The sequence below is a fragment of the Pantherophis guttatus genome, chromosome 4, assembly GCF_059756535.1.
Source record: "Pantherophis guttatus breed Tessera chromosome 4, ASM5975653v1, whole genome shotgun sequence".
Lineage (NCBI taxonomy): Eukaryota > Metazoa > Chordata > Lepidosauria > Squamata > Colubridae > Pantherophis > Pantherophis guttatus.
In genome coordinates, this window is record NC_142066.1 from 8,238,125 (window position 1) to 8,252,916 (window position 14,792).

Sequence of the window (14,792 nt, forward strand, 5' to 3'; positions counted from 1 at the left end):
GGAGGCAGGGGGCAGGGATAGTTGTGTGTCCTCTCTCTTAAATCAGGACATCTGGTGAGACACAGAAGAAGTGTCTACTTTGTGATGGCTCCCTCCCTCTGGAACATCATCCATGCTGAGATTAGATTGGTCCCTCTTTTTTAAAGCCCTGAGCACCTGGTTTTGTCAATAGGCCTGTGGAACTCAGAAGGGGTTGGAACCTATAAAGTGGCTCAACCAATTGATTGTTATCCCCAGCGGTGTGTTTTTATTCCTTGTATATTTTTTAAGCAGCTCAGAGACACTGATAGTGAGTGTGGGACCATATAAATTCTCTTAAATAGATAGATAAAAAAGAACTTGCTACAATATATGTCATAAGGTGTTATTCAAGGATGTTCCCTAAATTTTAATTTCTAAAACTGGTAAACTATTTGGGACATCATGCCACCACTTATGAGAACAGGGGAAGCATTACTTGCAGAGTACAGAGTAACTAGTTTCAATCTGAATTAGGGTTGCACTTTTATTATAATTTCGGCTACTTGTCCTGTCCAGAGAATCAATCAGTCTGTCTGTCTGTCCATCCGTCCATCCGTCCATCCATCCGTCCATCGATCCATCCATCCATCCATCTCTCTATCTTGCTTTATCTATTTCTCTCCCTCCACCCCTCCTTTATGGATATCTGGATATCTAGATACTTAGCTATTTAGCTATCTATTTATAATAAATTATAATAAAACATAACATTAAACATACTCTTTGTGGTGTGGAAATGACATCCTTTTGTGCAGCTCACTATACTTTTCCAAACTGGGTGGAATTTAGTTAATGATGTCATCGTACTTTTTACATCTTTCAATCCCTTTCACTTGCCATAGCAGGTTTGCTTCATTTTATTACTTTATTTCATTTCATTTCATTTCATATTAGTACTTCATTTCATTTCATTTATTATTTTATTTTTTTACAATATATACCACTTTATTATCTTACAAACTACCAAAGGCAGCAAACATATCCAATATACCATCTCCCTTATTTTTTCCACATAGCAACAACCCTGTGAGAAACAATGTTTGGTCCAAAGTTACCCAGTTGGCTTTCATGGCCAAGGCAGGGCTTGAACTCATGGCCCCTTGATTTCTACCACAGTTCCTAACCCTCTAGACCACACTAAAATCCCATTAAATCTAGAAATTATAGAGAAACCTCAATGAAAAAAAGAGGATGGATTGCAAAGGCACCAAATATCAAGTTCTTTCCCTGAAATTACATACAAACCACCTTTGATCTTTTAATTAGGGGAGCCAGAAAGAACACATAATGTACTAATTTCGTTTTGTGAGTTGCTCTCTGTGGTTTAGCTCAGGTCGCAAAACAATGATGTAGCATTTTGGCAGGAATATGCATCCCAGTAAAGCAGCACTGGAGGACAAGATGGAGAAGACCTCCACAACTACCATGGCTTTTCCTTTTGTGCTCAGATAGGCTGGAAAGAAGGAGATCCACACACTGCAAAAGGCCAACATGCTGAAGGTGATGAACTTGGCTTCATTAAAGCTGTCAGGTAATTTACGAGCAAGAAAAGCCACAATAAAGCTGGCGATGGCCAAGATACCCATGTAGCCCAAGACACAGTAGAAAAAGAAAGCTGACCCCTCATTGCACTGTAAAATCATTTCTTGGAGCTCTGAATGCATGTCCAACTCAGGGAATGGGGGATATGTGAACAACCAAAGAATACAAATCATTACTTGGAATAGAGAGCATGAGAGGACAATAGAAAAAGCCAATCTTTTCCCCACCCACTTCCTCATCTGAGAACCAGGTTTAGTGGCCATGAAAGCCACAACCACGGTGATAGTTTTGGCCAGAACACTAGAAATGGCCACTGAGAAAGTGATGCCAAAAGTTGATTGTCGGAGAAGGCAGGTCACCTTGTTAGGTTGGCTGAGGAAGAGCAAAGAGGAGAGAAAACAGAGCTGAAGAGAGACAAGGAGGATGTAGGTGAGGGACCGGTTGTTGGCTTTGACAATGGGAGTATCCCTGTGCTTAATAAAAATTCCAAGTACCCAAGATGTCAAGAAGAAGAAACAAAGAGCTACTGAGGCCAAACCAATTCCTAATGTTTCTTCAAAGCTTAGAAAGAGCAGCAATTTCAGGATACATCCATTCTTTTCTTTATTGGGATAATGATCTTCTGAACATTCAAAACAGTCATCCATATCTGGAAAGAAAATCAAGGAATTTATCATCTAGGTATCCTATAGTATTCAAATTACTTTCTGAATGGGTGAGAGTTGTTATTCATTTGAGTTCTTTCCACCGTTTACCAGATGGATCATATTTCTATGAAAATTCAGTTTTTCCTCAAATGGAAAATTTGAGGACTGGCTTAAAACGAAGCAGAAATGGAAGGAATATTATTCTTTGAAATGCAACCCTTTGTATCATTTTAAATTTTATTGCAATGTAGGCCATTTGGACTTTCGCCATTTTTTCCCAAACATGGAAAAGAAAACCGTAAAGATATATGTAAGTCTCTAGTAACAGAGTGTATTGACCTGAACAACAGATTGTGAGTCACAGCTATAAAAATGAATATTCACTAATAACTAAAAGTATTAGTTATTTGCATACTAAGGTGAGCAAATTACACTTTGCTTATTAAAGTAAAATTAAAAAATGTACTTATTTATTTAGTATATGGTGATGTTCCAATAGCCAGGAGACTATAATGCTTATACAGACTAGTACTTGGCTGCCCTAAGACTGCTAGCTCTGTTTGTCTAAGAAGATTCTCAGTCACCCAGGTCATGGTTGTCCCAAAGATGCTTTTTCAAGAGGCAACTTGACTTTCTTGTTTTTTCTTTGAATATCTTTCGCTTCTCCTCCAAGAAGCTTCTTTAGATCTGACTGGATGGTGGGGAATGGAAGGATTTATATTCCTTGCAGACAGCTGCTCATTAAAAAGCAACTTTGGGAGAACCATGACCTGGATGAATGAGAACCTCCATTGACATTTAGCTATGCACTTTGGGATGAATACCCTTCAAATGGGGTGGAAGTATGAATGGATTTCCAGGAAAAAGATTGCAGAGTACAGGAACCATTTGTGCTTCAGTTTGAGAAGCAGACAACACAGACTCATCCCCAACAGCCTGTGTCTGTCTTCCACAGTGAAGGGACACAGGGCAAAAAGGAACACAGCTGCACAAAGCACAGCTCCATAACACAGTCCTTTCAGCAGTTTCAAGAAGGCTCCATACCATTTGCACTACTCAGGTGCAAATGACCTGCTCCCAAGTTGCATAGGCAGGGGATGGAGAATCAACCCTCGCAGCTGCATTGAGGAATTTGCACCTCGGTCAAAAGAAAACACATCCTAGCTGGCCAAAGTCAAGGCCATCTCCACAGAAACCAGTAATGGCTGGAGGGAATGACTTTCATGACCCGCAAAATTGCTTCGTTGGGGAATGTGACTTATGACACACCTTGGGGGAAGGGGAAAACAGAGTCAGAGGCAAGGTCCGAATTGAATGATGTCAGAGCTGGCTTCATTTGGTTCGTGCCAACATGGTGCTCCTAATAAATAACTGGATGTTTCTTGAAACTTGATTTGAGGCTCCTGCTTTTATTAGGGCATCGGTCAGAACCCTGACAGCAGCATCATATGGGCCCTGTCCCTACATTAAAGCTGCCTCATAAATGGACATCACAAATGGGAAGTGCAGTGCCAGCAGGATTCTAACCATCCACATGAAGTGGCAGCTCATCTCCCCACCGAAGTGGTACCTATTTATCTCCTTCCATATAACATACTTTCGAACTGCTTTCGAACTTCACCAGAAGCTGAGATGAATAACGGAAGCTCACCACGCCACACAGTGCTAGGACTCAAACCGTTGGAGCTTAATGACCTTCTCTAGCATCATTAAGCTAGTGAACCACTGCTCCTCTTTGTTTGCTTAAATCAACCTAATGAAAACTTCCTGGAATATCTAACCTACCCTTTTGATTTGAAATCTTCCCTTCTGGACATGGAATACAGTCATAGCAACAGAATTGTTTTCCTTCAATCTCCTTCTTCCAGTATCCAGGAAAGCAATGGTCATTACACAGAGAAATTGGAAGTACCTGGTGATAAACATAAAAGATTCTTGCAAAGGGAGGTTTTAAGAAAAAAACATTTATTAATCCTGCAGGATCTAATCTGGAACAGTCATCGGGACCAAAGGTGGACCAGTGACTGACTCAAAGTAGATTCTTCAACATTGTTCTGGGACACCTTCATTGGTGAGTTATTAATCATCTTTTATTGAGGTAAAGAATTCTTTACTTCTCCAAAGGGCTAGTGAATATTACCTAGCTGGATTTATATTATGCATTAAAAATTGTTGAAATTACAGTGATGAGGAAAACGGCCTCTTTGAAAAAGGCAAGTTGAGTAAATAAATATGAGGGATGAAAATGTTATGGAAATAAGGCAATGTCCATAATTTGAAAGGCAATTGCAACCAAAAAGAAAATCTGACTTTTACATTGCAAAATCATTTTGTCCATTCGATTAGTGATTGATCATGGGCCATATTTGTTCCTAGTATGCCATTTTTTCTTGCAAACATAGAAATTAGATTTCTAAAGAGGCTTTGCTCAATATGGTTTAAGAGCCCCTATTTAGGATCATAATAGCCCAAGATATAGTCCATGAAATGAGTCCATGCCTGATTAAAAGCTGGGTGCCAGACAATCAAATCTTCATCAATCAATAATTCTTTGCCTGTTGGAGAACTCGGATCTATTCTTCCGACTCTAACTCTTTGAAAAGACCGATTGGGAAATGTGATGAGGTTGATGATATCAAATCCACCCATTACTTCCCCTTTTTCATTCAGGGAAACTTTCTCTCCAGCCGAATTGTTAAAAGAAATGCCATGTAGAAATGGATGGAGCTATGTGAAAGAGAATAAAAAAATGAGAGTTGGATGGATAATATAGGTAGTCCTCTAGTTGCAACAGCTTGTTTAGTGACAAGTTGCAAAGACACTGAAAAATGTGACTTATGTTCAGCTTTCAAATTTATGACCTTTGCCACATTTTGACAAGCAAAGTCAAGGGGGAAGCCAGGTTCCCATTACAACTCTATTACTTAACAATACAATAGTTTCTTAATGTTCATACCTAACTGGATTTCATAAGGTAAAAATATTAAGATTTTCTTCTATAGCTTCAAATGGTAATTCTAGATCAAATTGCTCATTGAAATAAAAGAAGTGTCCAATGAAGAGAGAATACCTGCCAAGGCTGCAGAGGTGGGAGGTCAATTGTTCTATGCATCATACTTTTTTTCTTATCGAACCCCGACATGAGTAGTGCTTGCAAAGCATGAGCCACAGCATAAACAGCATTGTAGACACTGTAGCTTTGTCCAGTCATTTCCATTTCAAATATGGGCCCAGGAAGATCCTCCAGTTTCTTTTCCACTGGGCACTGCCTATTGGACATTTCTTGTAATTCTGATTTTGAGAATGAACAATCAAATGATTGTTCCCAAACATCTTGCAGAAACCCATCTCTGCAGCCTGAATGAGGTTTGATGGTCTGAAGAAACTCCTTGAAACCTACAGCTGCTGTTGAATGAACCGTGAAGGAAATAGCCCCATGAAACATCTGGAGATCCCACATGACTTGAAAGCCTGAGAGCACAAAATCAATCTGTGCAGTCATGATCCACACCTTTCTAAGTAATGCAGTTTCCTTGTTTTCAGGATCTGCTACAAACATGACACCTCTGAGCCACATAATTGTCCCTGATTCTCCATAAACGAGAAATGTGGTGGTGTTGCTATTCCTCAAATTAATGGAAATACTTAAGGCTACGTGATCAAGTTCTCCAATGTGTTCTATGTGGATTAGTTGTGAAAGCCTTTGTATGAACGATGAACAGATTCCATTTTGTGAAAGTATGGGCTGCATTTTCTGTAAGAAATGTTCTCCATTGTTGTTATCCATAGTAAAAATCCCAATCCACGTCCATCTGAAATGATGAAGCAGTTGGATAATTCCAATGTATTGATGGTCCTCTTTTGGGACCATGAAATAAAGTGAAGAGCGTTTGCTAGTCTGAAACTCTTCTTGGGATAATGAGCCATATGTCAGCTAAAATAAAGCAAAATAATACTCTGTTGAGTCATTAGCTCAAATCCGATCTTTCTGGATCTAGTTTTCCTGTAAAAGATCTCCAAAGAAGGAACTTTTCCTCTATTTCTTTTGAAATATTAATAAAGAATGGAATTTCTAGGAATTATTTCAGACATATATAATAGTTCATTTGTTTGAACAAGATGAGAGTATGCTACATTCAAATCTATGGTATGGAATGGAATGACTCTAGATACTCACTTCTATGATTGGCATTGTAGCTTCATAAAAGAGTGCTAAGTATTATACCTTAAGGTCTGTAGAATGTCTTAATACAAATCTAATATCTGATTCTCAGTAATTATGTCAGAACAACAAAGTATTTTTTTTTCTGTTCATCTCCTCCATACTAACCTGTGGAATCTTGTAGAAACCTACAACGTCAGCTATATTAGATGATGTATCAGAACTTAATCCCCCAATGATGGCCATCAGATTCTTCTGGCTATCACATTTGTAGTTAGGGACATATTCCTGAGATTTGAAAAGGAGGTCCAGAGTGGTGCGATAGGTCATTCTTGAATTGTGATAACTATCATAGATGTGGAACCCAAGAGTGACGTTAGGTAAGATCTGGGGGTCTTCATTGATCTCCCTCACAGCAAAGGCCAAGGCAAGGATGTGTTGGTAGAATTTGGTTATTACACTGCAAATAGATTAAGTACACCTTTTCATCATCATCATCATCATCATCATCATCATCATCGTCATCATCATCGTCATCGTCATCATCATCGTCATCGTCATCATCATTTGCAAATTATTTTAGTATGGTACTGTTTGTAACTGGAAAACGTGTTTCTGACTGATGTATTAAACAATTTTGTAATCAGTCCAAATGTATCTTGCATACATTTTTTTCCCTTTATATTTTTCTATAAAGTTACTCATCATTAGGCATACAATATTAATGTCTGTAGTTTTAACTTCAGCCTTCAGTTTAAACTAAAATGCTGTGGCTTGTTTTCTCTGTTGATTTAGTTTTCTAGGAACATTACTGAGTTAGAAAGAATTATAGATGAAGGGTGAGATTCTCTCTAACCCCATGCATCTTCTTCATCTGAATCTTTTCAGTTCTGAAGGAATATTCTATGATTTCTCATAATTCTAAGTTCCCCCAGAGACAAAATCTAAGGTGTGTGTCCACTTTGGCTGCAGGAAGAAATATTAAAACACATTTACTCTTCTCCTATCATTCCTCACCTGTTCAGCAAAACAGAATGCCAATAATTTAATTAACTTCCAATATTCATGTCTATGGAGATTCTTGGTCATCCTGGTCATGGTTGACCCAAAAGTGCTTTTCCAAAAGGCAAATGGACTTTCTTGTTGTTGTTTTTTCCTTTGAAAATATTTTGCTTTTCATTCAAGAAGCTTCCAGAATTGAGCCAGAACTGAGACAGAACAAGAAGCATTTTGGAGAAAACATTTTCAAAGAAAAAAACAATAATGTTCAGTTGCTTTTTGGAAAACCACCTTTATTTTTGTGTTGTGAAATGCGACAGAGCTGATTTTTTTTAGCATGCTTCTTTTTGATAATTTCCTCACAATCAAATATGCTTTACTTACAAGAATGTTGTTAATGAAACAAACACAAATGAAGTTCCCTCTTCTCTCACCACTAGAAAACTTTCAAAACACAAAGAATTCTTACATTTACATGAAAAACTCTACATTTCCTACACAAACAGCCATATAAATGATTCTTTGCTATGTGGTCTAAGGTCAGATGATTCAAAGGAAAACCTTTACATTGGTGAATCATAAAGGTTGAGAAAAGGGTGTTGTTTGAATAGAGTTTGATAGAAATGGTAAATCAAGTGAGACATCATCCCACCGATGACGAGGTCACCAGGCTGATACCACTCATGTGGAACAGGGAAAGCATCACTTGCAGGACAGCTCAGAGTAACTGCTTTGTGCATCCGGAACACCAGGAGGATCAATTTTATGATTCTCTGTGTATGGAGGAAATGTCCAAGTCTATGTTCAAGGAGAACTCCTGGCATTTAAAACAGAAGGAAGAGAACTTTGTGGAAATGAATCTCACAGAGTCAGCATGACCACTTCCTTCCTCCGTGTGGCTCTTGAAATATTTATGTGGATCCTTTCTCACTTTCTATTCCCTTCTGTGCAGAAGGTTTGATATTGTGGCCTGCTAGAATAATAGAATGATTGCAGTCATTCATAAGGGACATAATTGCCATTGAACCATTGGCAACATGGCAATGTTTTCTTTATATGTCTGATCAACACCTTTCCTTCTTTGGAGTGACATCATAAGTGACTGATGCTTAACCTGTTTTGAAAATGGTGGAGAAATGGAAGTTGGAAGTTGGAAGCTACAACGTTGCTCTAATTCTAGAAATCAGGAGAAAGGTTTAATATTAATTAAGTTTAAGTTTAAGTTTATTAGATTTCTATACCGCCCTTCTCCCGAAGGACTCAGGGAGATGTACAGCCATATTAAAACACATAGATTTATAAAATTTAAAACCAATTAAAATAAAGTATAAAAAAATTTGGCGAATTAAAACACACATACACCCATTTTAAAATTCGTACTAGGCCAGTCCGGCTTGCTGGAAAAGAAGGGTGTTAAGGGCAATGCAAAAAGTACGCTGGTCGGGGCTAAGATGAAGATCTAGGGGCAGCTTATTCCAGAGGGCTGGTGCCCCCACAGAGAAGTCTCTCCCCCTGGGTGTCGCCAGTCGGCATTGTTTGGCCAACGGCACCCTGAGGAGTCCCTCTCTGTGGGAGTGTGTTGACCGGTGGGAGGTTGTTGATGGCAGAAGGCGGTCTCATATATACCCCGGTCCTAAGCCATGGAGTGCTTTAAAGGTAGTAACCAACACCTTGAATCGCACCCGGAAGACCACCAGGAGCCAGTGCAGCTTGCGCAGGAGGGGTGTTACATGGGGCCGCCGAGTCACACCTATAACCACCCATGCGGCCGCATTCTGGACCAGTTGAAGCCTCTGAGTGCTCTTCAAGGGGAGCCCCATGTAGAGAGTGTTGCAGTAGTCCAGACGGGACGTGACGAGGGCATGAGTGACTGTGCGCAGGGCATCCCGGTCCAGAAAGGGACGCAACTGGTGCATCAGGTGAACCTGATAGAAAGCTCCCCTGGCCACGGCCGTCATGTGATCTTCCAAAGAGAGCTGTGCATCCAGGAGAACACCGAAGTTGCAAGCCCTCTCTGAGGGGGCCAAGGTGTCGCCCCCAATAGTCAGCGATGGAATCTGACTATCAGCTGACTATCCCGGGACGCCCGAAGCCACAGCCACTCGGTCTTTGAGGGGTTGAGTTTGAGCTTGTTTCTCCCCATCTAGATCTGCACGGCCTCCAGGCACTGGGACATCACATCAAGGGCATCATTGGGGTGGTCCGGGGTGGAGATGTACAGCTGAGTATCATCAGTGTACTGGTGGAACCTCACCGCAAAACCACGGATGATTTTGCCCAGCGGCTTCATATAAATGTTGAACAGAAGGGGCGAGAAGACTGACCCTTGCGGCACCTCACATACAAGGCGCCTCGAGGTCGACCTCTGCCCCCCTGCCAACACAAACTGCACACGGTCAGAGAGGAAGGAGGAGAACCACTGCAACATGGTGCCCCCCACTCCCAACTCCTCCAATCTTCGCAGCATGATACCATGGTTGATAGTATCAAAAGCCGCTGAGAGATCTAATAGGACAAGGACAGAGGAGCAACCCCTGTCCCGAGCCCTCCAGAGATCATCAACCAATGCGACCAATGCTGTTTCCATGCTGTGCCCCAGCCTGAAGCCCGACTGGAACGGATCTAGATAATCGGCTTCATCCAGGTACTGGAGAAGTTGTTGCGCCACCACACTCTCAACAAACTTTGCCACAAAAGAAAGATTGGAGACCGGACGGTAATTTGCTAATACAACCGGGTCCAGGGATGGCTTCTTGAGGAGGGGCCTCACCACCTCCTCTTTCAAGACGGTGGGAAAGGCACCCCCTCCTGCCGAACAAAAATAAAATTGTTCTTTGAAGAACCTGCCTGCCTTGGAGTTCTGCTTTCTATGGCATTATTACTTGGAACCCTGACAATCATATTTAAAATCCAATAGTATTGAACCACACATATACACAACTTCGTAAATTTTTAAACCACAGGTATACACAACTTCCTAAATATTTATTTTTAGCATTTTAAGTCTAAGCTAAACCTAAATCCAATCTAAAAAACCCCAATATAGCCCACCGACAAGTAGTATGGAAGAGAGAGCCATTTGTTATGACCAGGATTCAAACTTTTATTGGGTCCATTTATATGCAAAAGTCCATTCGGGCCTAATAAAAATACAGTTACATTGAGTGAAAGATATAATCCTCAACTGCATCTCAAGTACAAGTTATTTCTTCCTTTCTTTTGACTTAAAGAGTCATCGTAATCTGCCATTTGAACAGGGGTGCCTAAATCTTTTGACATTAAATGACATAAAACCATTCATCTGAAATGGGATAGAGTTTCCTGCTTGACCAGGGAGTTGGACCAGAAGACCGCCAAGGTTCCTTCCAATTCACTTATTCTGTTAATTTTGCTGCAAGTTATTTAATCTGTGTACTAATGTAACCAATGTCTATGAAGCTTCACAGTCATTCAGGTCATGGTTGTCCCAAAGGAGGTAACTGAACCTTCGAGTTTTTATTTGAATATTTTTCACTTCTTCAAGAAGCTTCTTCAGTTCTTACTGGATGGTGGGGAATGGAAGGATTTATACTCCTTGTAGACAACTGGTCATTTGCATCCTTTTAGAAGGTTTATGCTGAAACACTTTTTAGTCATGCAAGTAATTTTGGGGGAACTGGCTAAGATTATTTTTTTAAAAAAAACTTTTTATAGCTTTTTATATAATATGGTTTTATACAGGGGTGTGCCTTATATTTCCATTCATAAAAGTGATAAACTATGTGTGACACCAATTAATAAATCATTATAATACATGGGACTCTTTTCAATGGGGCTGCCCTTGAAAAGTACTCAGAAGCTACAATTGGTTCAAAATGCAGCCAGTCCATATGGTTTGGTGCAGATTCAGCTGTGCACAGATGTCACATTTATGGAGATTCTCAAACATCCAGGTGATGGTTGTTCCAAGCCCCCCCTTTTTTGGGGGGGGGCAAGGAGTATAAATCATTCCATTCCCCACCAATCCAGTCAGAGCTGAAGAATTTTCTTGAATGAGATTCAAAACATCTTCAAAGTAAAACGAGAAAGTCCCATTGCCTCTTAAAAAATAAAGCACCTTTGGCACAGGTGTCACCTTTGCTGTGGGAGTTGCATTGTCTGACAATCTGCTTCTGGGTACAATTAAAGGTGCTGGTTCTCCCCTTTCAATGCTACATGGCTTGGGACCAGGTTATTTGAAGAATTGACTCTTCCTGATCGCATACATGTGATCCAGTAGAGCAGGGAGGCAGGGAACATTGTGAGTCCTCCCTCTTAAGTCAGGACATCTGGTGGGACCCAGAAGAAGTCTCTTCTTCATGATGGCTCCCTCCCTCTGGAACATCATCCGCACTGAGATTAGATTGGTCCCCACTTTGACTCTCTTTTCCAAAACTCTAAGTATCTGGTTTTGTCAATAGGTTTGTGGAACCCAAAATAGGTTGGAACCTATGAAGTGGCTAACCAATTAATTGTTATCCCAAGTGGTGTGTTTTTATTCTTTCTATATATTTTTTAAAAAATTTAAGCAGCTCAGAAACACTGAAAGTGATAGGGTGTCCATATACATTCTCTTAAATGTATGAATAAATAAATAAAACTCCTTCCAATGTATGTCATAAGGTTTATTCAAGGATTTTCCTTAAATTTCAATTGATAAAGCTGGTAAACTATGTGGGACATCATGCCACCAATGATGAGAACAGGGGAAGCATCCCTTGCAGAGAAGTCTAGAGTAACTAGTTTCTATCTGAATTAAGGTTTCACTTTCATTATAATTTGGTCCATTTTCCCTATCCATAGCATCTATCGTCTCTGTCTGTCTGTCTGTCTGTCTGTCTGTCTGTCTGTCTGCCTGCCTGCCTGCCTGCCTGCCTGCCTGCCTGCCTGCCTGCCTGCCTGCCTGCCTGCCTATCTATCTATCTATCTATCTATCTATCTATCTATCTATCTATCTATCTATCTAGTGAACACTCAAAATTTTCTTCCAGGTTTTTTCATCATTGTAGTCCGTCCCTCTATCAGAGAGGAGTATACATTTTTTTTTCTAGGATTTGAGCTGAATTTCAGCTGATTTTCATGAAAAATTCCAGACTTCTTATTCTAAACCAGGGATGTCAAACTCAATTTCATTGCGTGCCACATCAGAGCTGTGTTTGACCTGGGGGTGGGGGCATGGCCAGGGTAGGCTTGGCCAACATGACGTCATTTGTTTCAGGGGATTCCTGTAGTGGCCTTAGTGCTCTGCCAGTAAAAATGCGTTCCTGAGCTCAGTTTTCAACTGGGACGGCCTCCTGCAACTCTCTGCCAATAAAAATGGAGCTTGCCAATGAAAATGGGGGACCATGTGTGACCCTCATGAGCTCCATTTTCAGCTGGGATGCCCTCCTGCAACCCTCTGTCAGTGAAAACAGAGCTGGGGATGGCTGTGTGCAGCTTTCATGAGCTCTATTTTCGCTGGCAGAGGCACCACAGGCTGGTCCTTTTCTCTTTCTGGGGGGCAGGGGTGGCTGCAGGCAACATCTAAGCATCTGTTCTAAACCATGGGTGTCAAACTTGCCGCATCACATTGACTTTGCATGATTTTTGTGACATTTTTCCCATTTGAAGAGCTGGGGTGGGCGTGGCCTTGATGTGATGCATCTGGCTCATGGGCCACCAGATTGACATCCTGCATGCACCCCTCCCAACCTCTGTTTTTGCTGGCAAAGCACTGGAGGAGGCTGTCACAGCCGCTCTCCCTGATCTCGTCTTCCTCTGCTGGAGACAATGGATCCCCTGAGCTCTGCCAGGCCACATAGGTGCCCCTGATATGAGTGATGTTGAGCTGGCCATACCTACCCTGTCCATGCCGACACCAGCCACGCCCACCCTAGCCATGCCAGCCCTAGCCACACCTACTGGCCCACCAAGGTCAAACACAACCCTAATGCAGCCCTCAATGAAATCAAGTTTGACACTGCTGAAATAGAGTGTTGAAAGGGACAAGGTGTTATATTCAACAACCTGGGAAATGGTTGAAAATGCAGCAGCCAAGTCAGGAGTGAAATGCTCCCGGTTCGGACCAGATCGCGAACCAGTAGCGATGGAGGCGGGTGGTTCAGAGAACCGGTAGCAAAAATCTCTGCCCCCCCTCTTGCCCAGCTGAGCCACGCAATCAGAGGCTTTTCTTTATTTTTAAAAGCATTTTTTCTACAACCTCTTTGGCCAAAAAAAATGCTTTTAAAAGTAAAAATAAAAGCCTCTGATGATCATGCGGATCAACTGGGATCATCAGAGGCTTTTTTTAAAAAAAGAAAGCCTCTGCCAATCAGGCAAGTCAGCTGGGATCGTCAGAGGCTTTAAAAAAAAATAGAAACCTCTGCCGATCAGGCAAGTCAGCTGGGATCGTCAGAGGCTTTAAAAAAAAATAGAAACCTCTGCCGATCAGGCAAGTCAGCTGGGATCGTCAGAGGCTTTAAAAAAAAATAGAAACCTCTGCCGATCAGACAAGTCAGCTGGGATCATCAGAGGCTTTAAAAGCATTTTTTAAGAACCTCTTCAACCAAAGAGGTTGTAGAAAAAATGGTTTTAAAAGTTAAAAAAAAATTGCCCACGCCCACTCAGTCATATTACCCCACCACCACCAAGCCATGCCCACATAACTGGTAGTAACAAATTTTACATTTCACCACTGACCCTAGTACTTCTCTTGGAATCAGCAACTATAATAAACATTAGTGTTAAGAATAATCGTCCATAAATCCTCTTTTGAAAGAATTTTTTTTATACTCCCTGTAGACAACAAGCAATCTTTCTCCTCCTCCTCCTCCTCCTCCTCTTCTTCTTCTTCTTCTTCTTCTTCTTCTTCTTCTTCTTCTTCTTCTTCTTCTTCTTCTTCTTCTTCTTCTTCTTCTTCTTCTTCTTCTTCTTTTTTTTTTTGTCAACAATTTCTTCAAGCAAGGAAGATCACATGGGGTACTAATTTCTCTTTGTCAGTTGTTCCCTTTGGTTTAGATCAGGCCTGAAAACAATGACGAAGCACTTTGGCAGGAATATGCATCCCAGTAAAGCAGCACTGGAGGACAAGATGGAGAAGACCTCCACAACTACCATGGCTTTTCCTTTTGTGCTCAGATAGGCTGGAAAGAAGGAGATCCACACACTGCAAAAGGCTAACATGCTAAAGGTGATGAATTTGGCTTCATTAAAGCTGTCGGGTAATTTACGGGCAAGGAAAGCCACAATAAAGCTGGCGATGGCCAAGATACCCATGTAGCCCAAGACACAATAGAAGAAGAAAGCTGAACCCTCATTGCATTGTAAAATCATTTCTTGGAGCTCTGAGTGCATGTCCAACTCAGGGAATGGGGGAGATGTTGACAACCAAAGAATACAAATACATACTTGTAAGAGAGAGCAGG

At 41.1% G+C, this 14,792-nt stretch overlaps 1 protein-coding gene across 1 annotated transcript; it reads right to left on the reverse strand.

Annotated features, from left to right (window-relative positions):
- Positions 1-1,289: 1,289 nt before the first annotated feature.
- Positions 1,290-6,618, reverse strand: LOC148113665 (vomeronasal type-2 receptor 26-like). Its single transcript, XM_087893255.1, has 4 exons — positions 6,541-6,618; positions 4,710-4,937; positions 3,996-4,122; positions 1,290-2,212 (listed from the first exon to the last, which is right to left on the reverse strand). The coding sequence occupies exons 1-4, from the start codon at positions 6,616-6,618 to the stop codon at positions 1,314-1,316; spliced, it is 1,332 nt and encodes a 443-aa protein (XP_087749381.1). The 3' UTR covers positions 1,290-1,313.
- Positions 6,619-14,792: the final 8,174 nt, after the last annotated feature.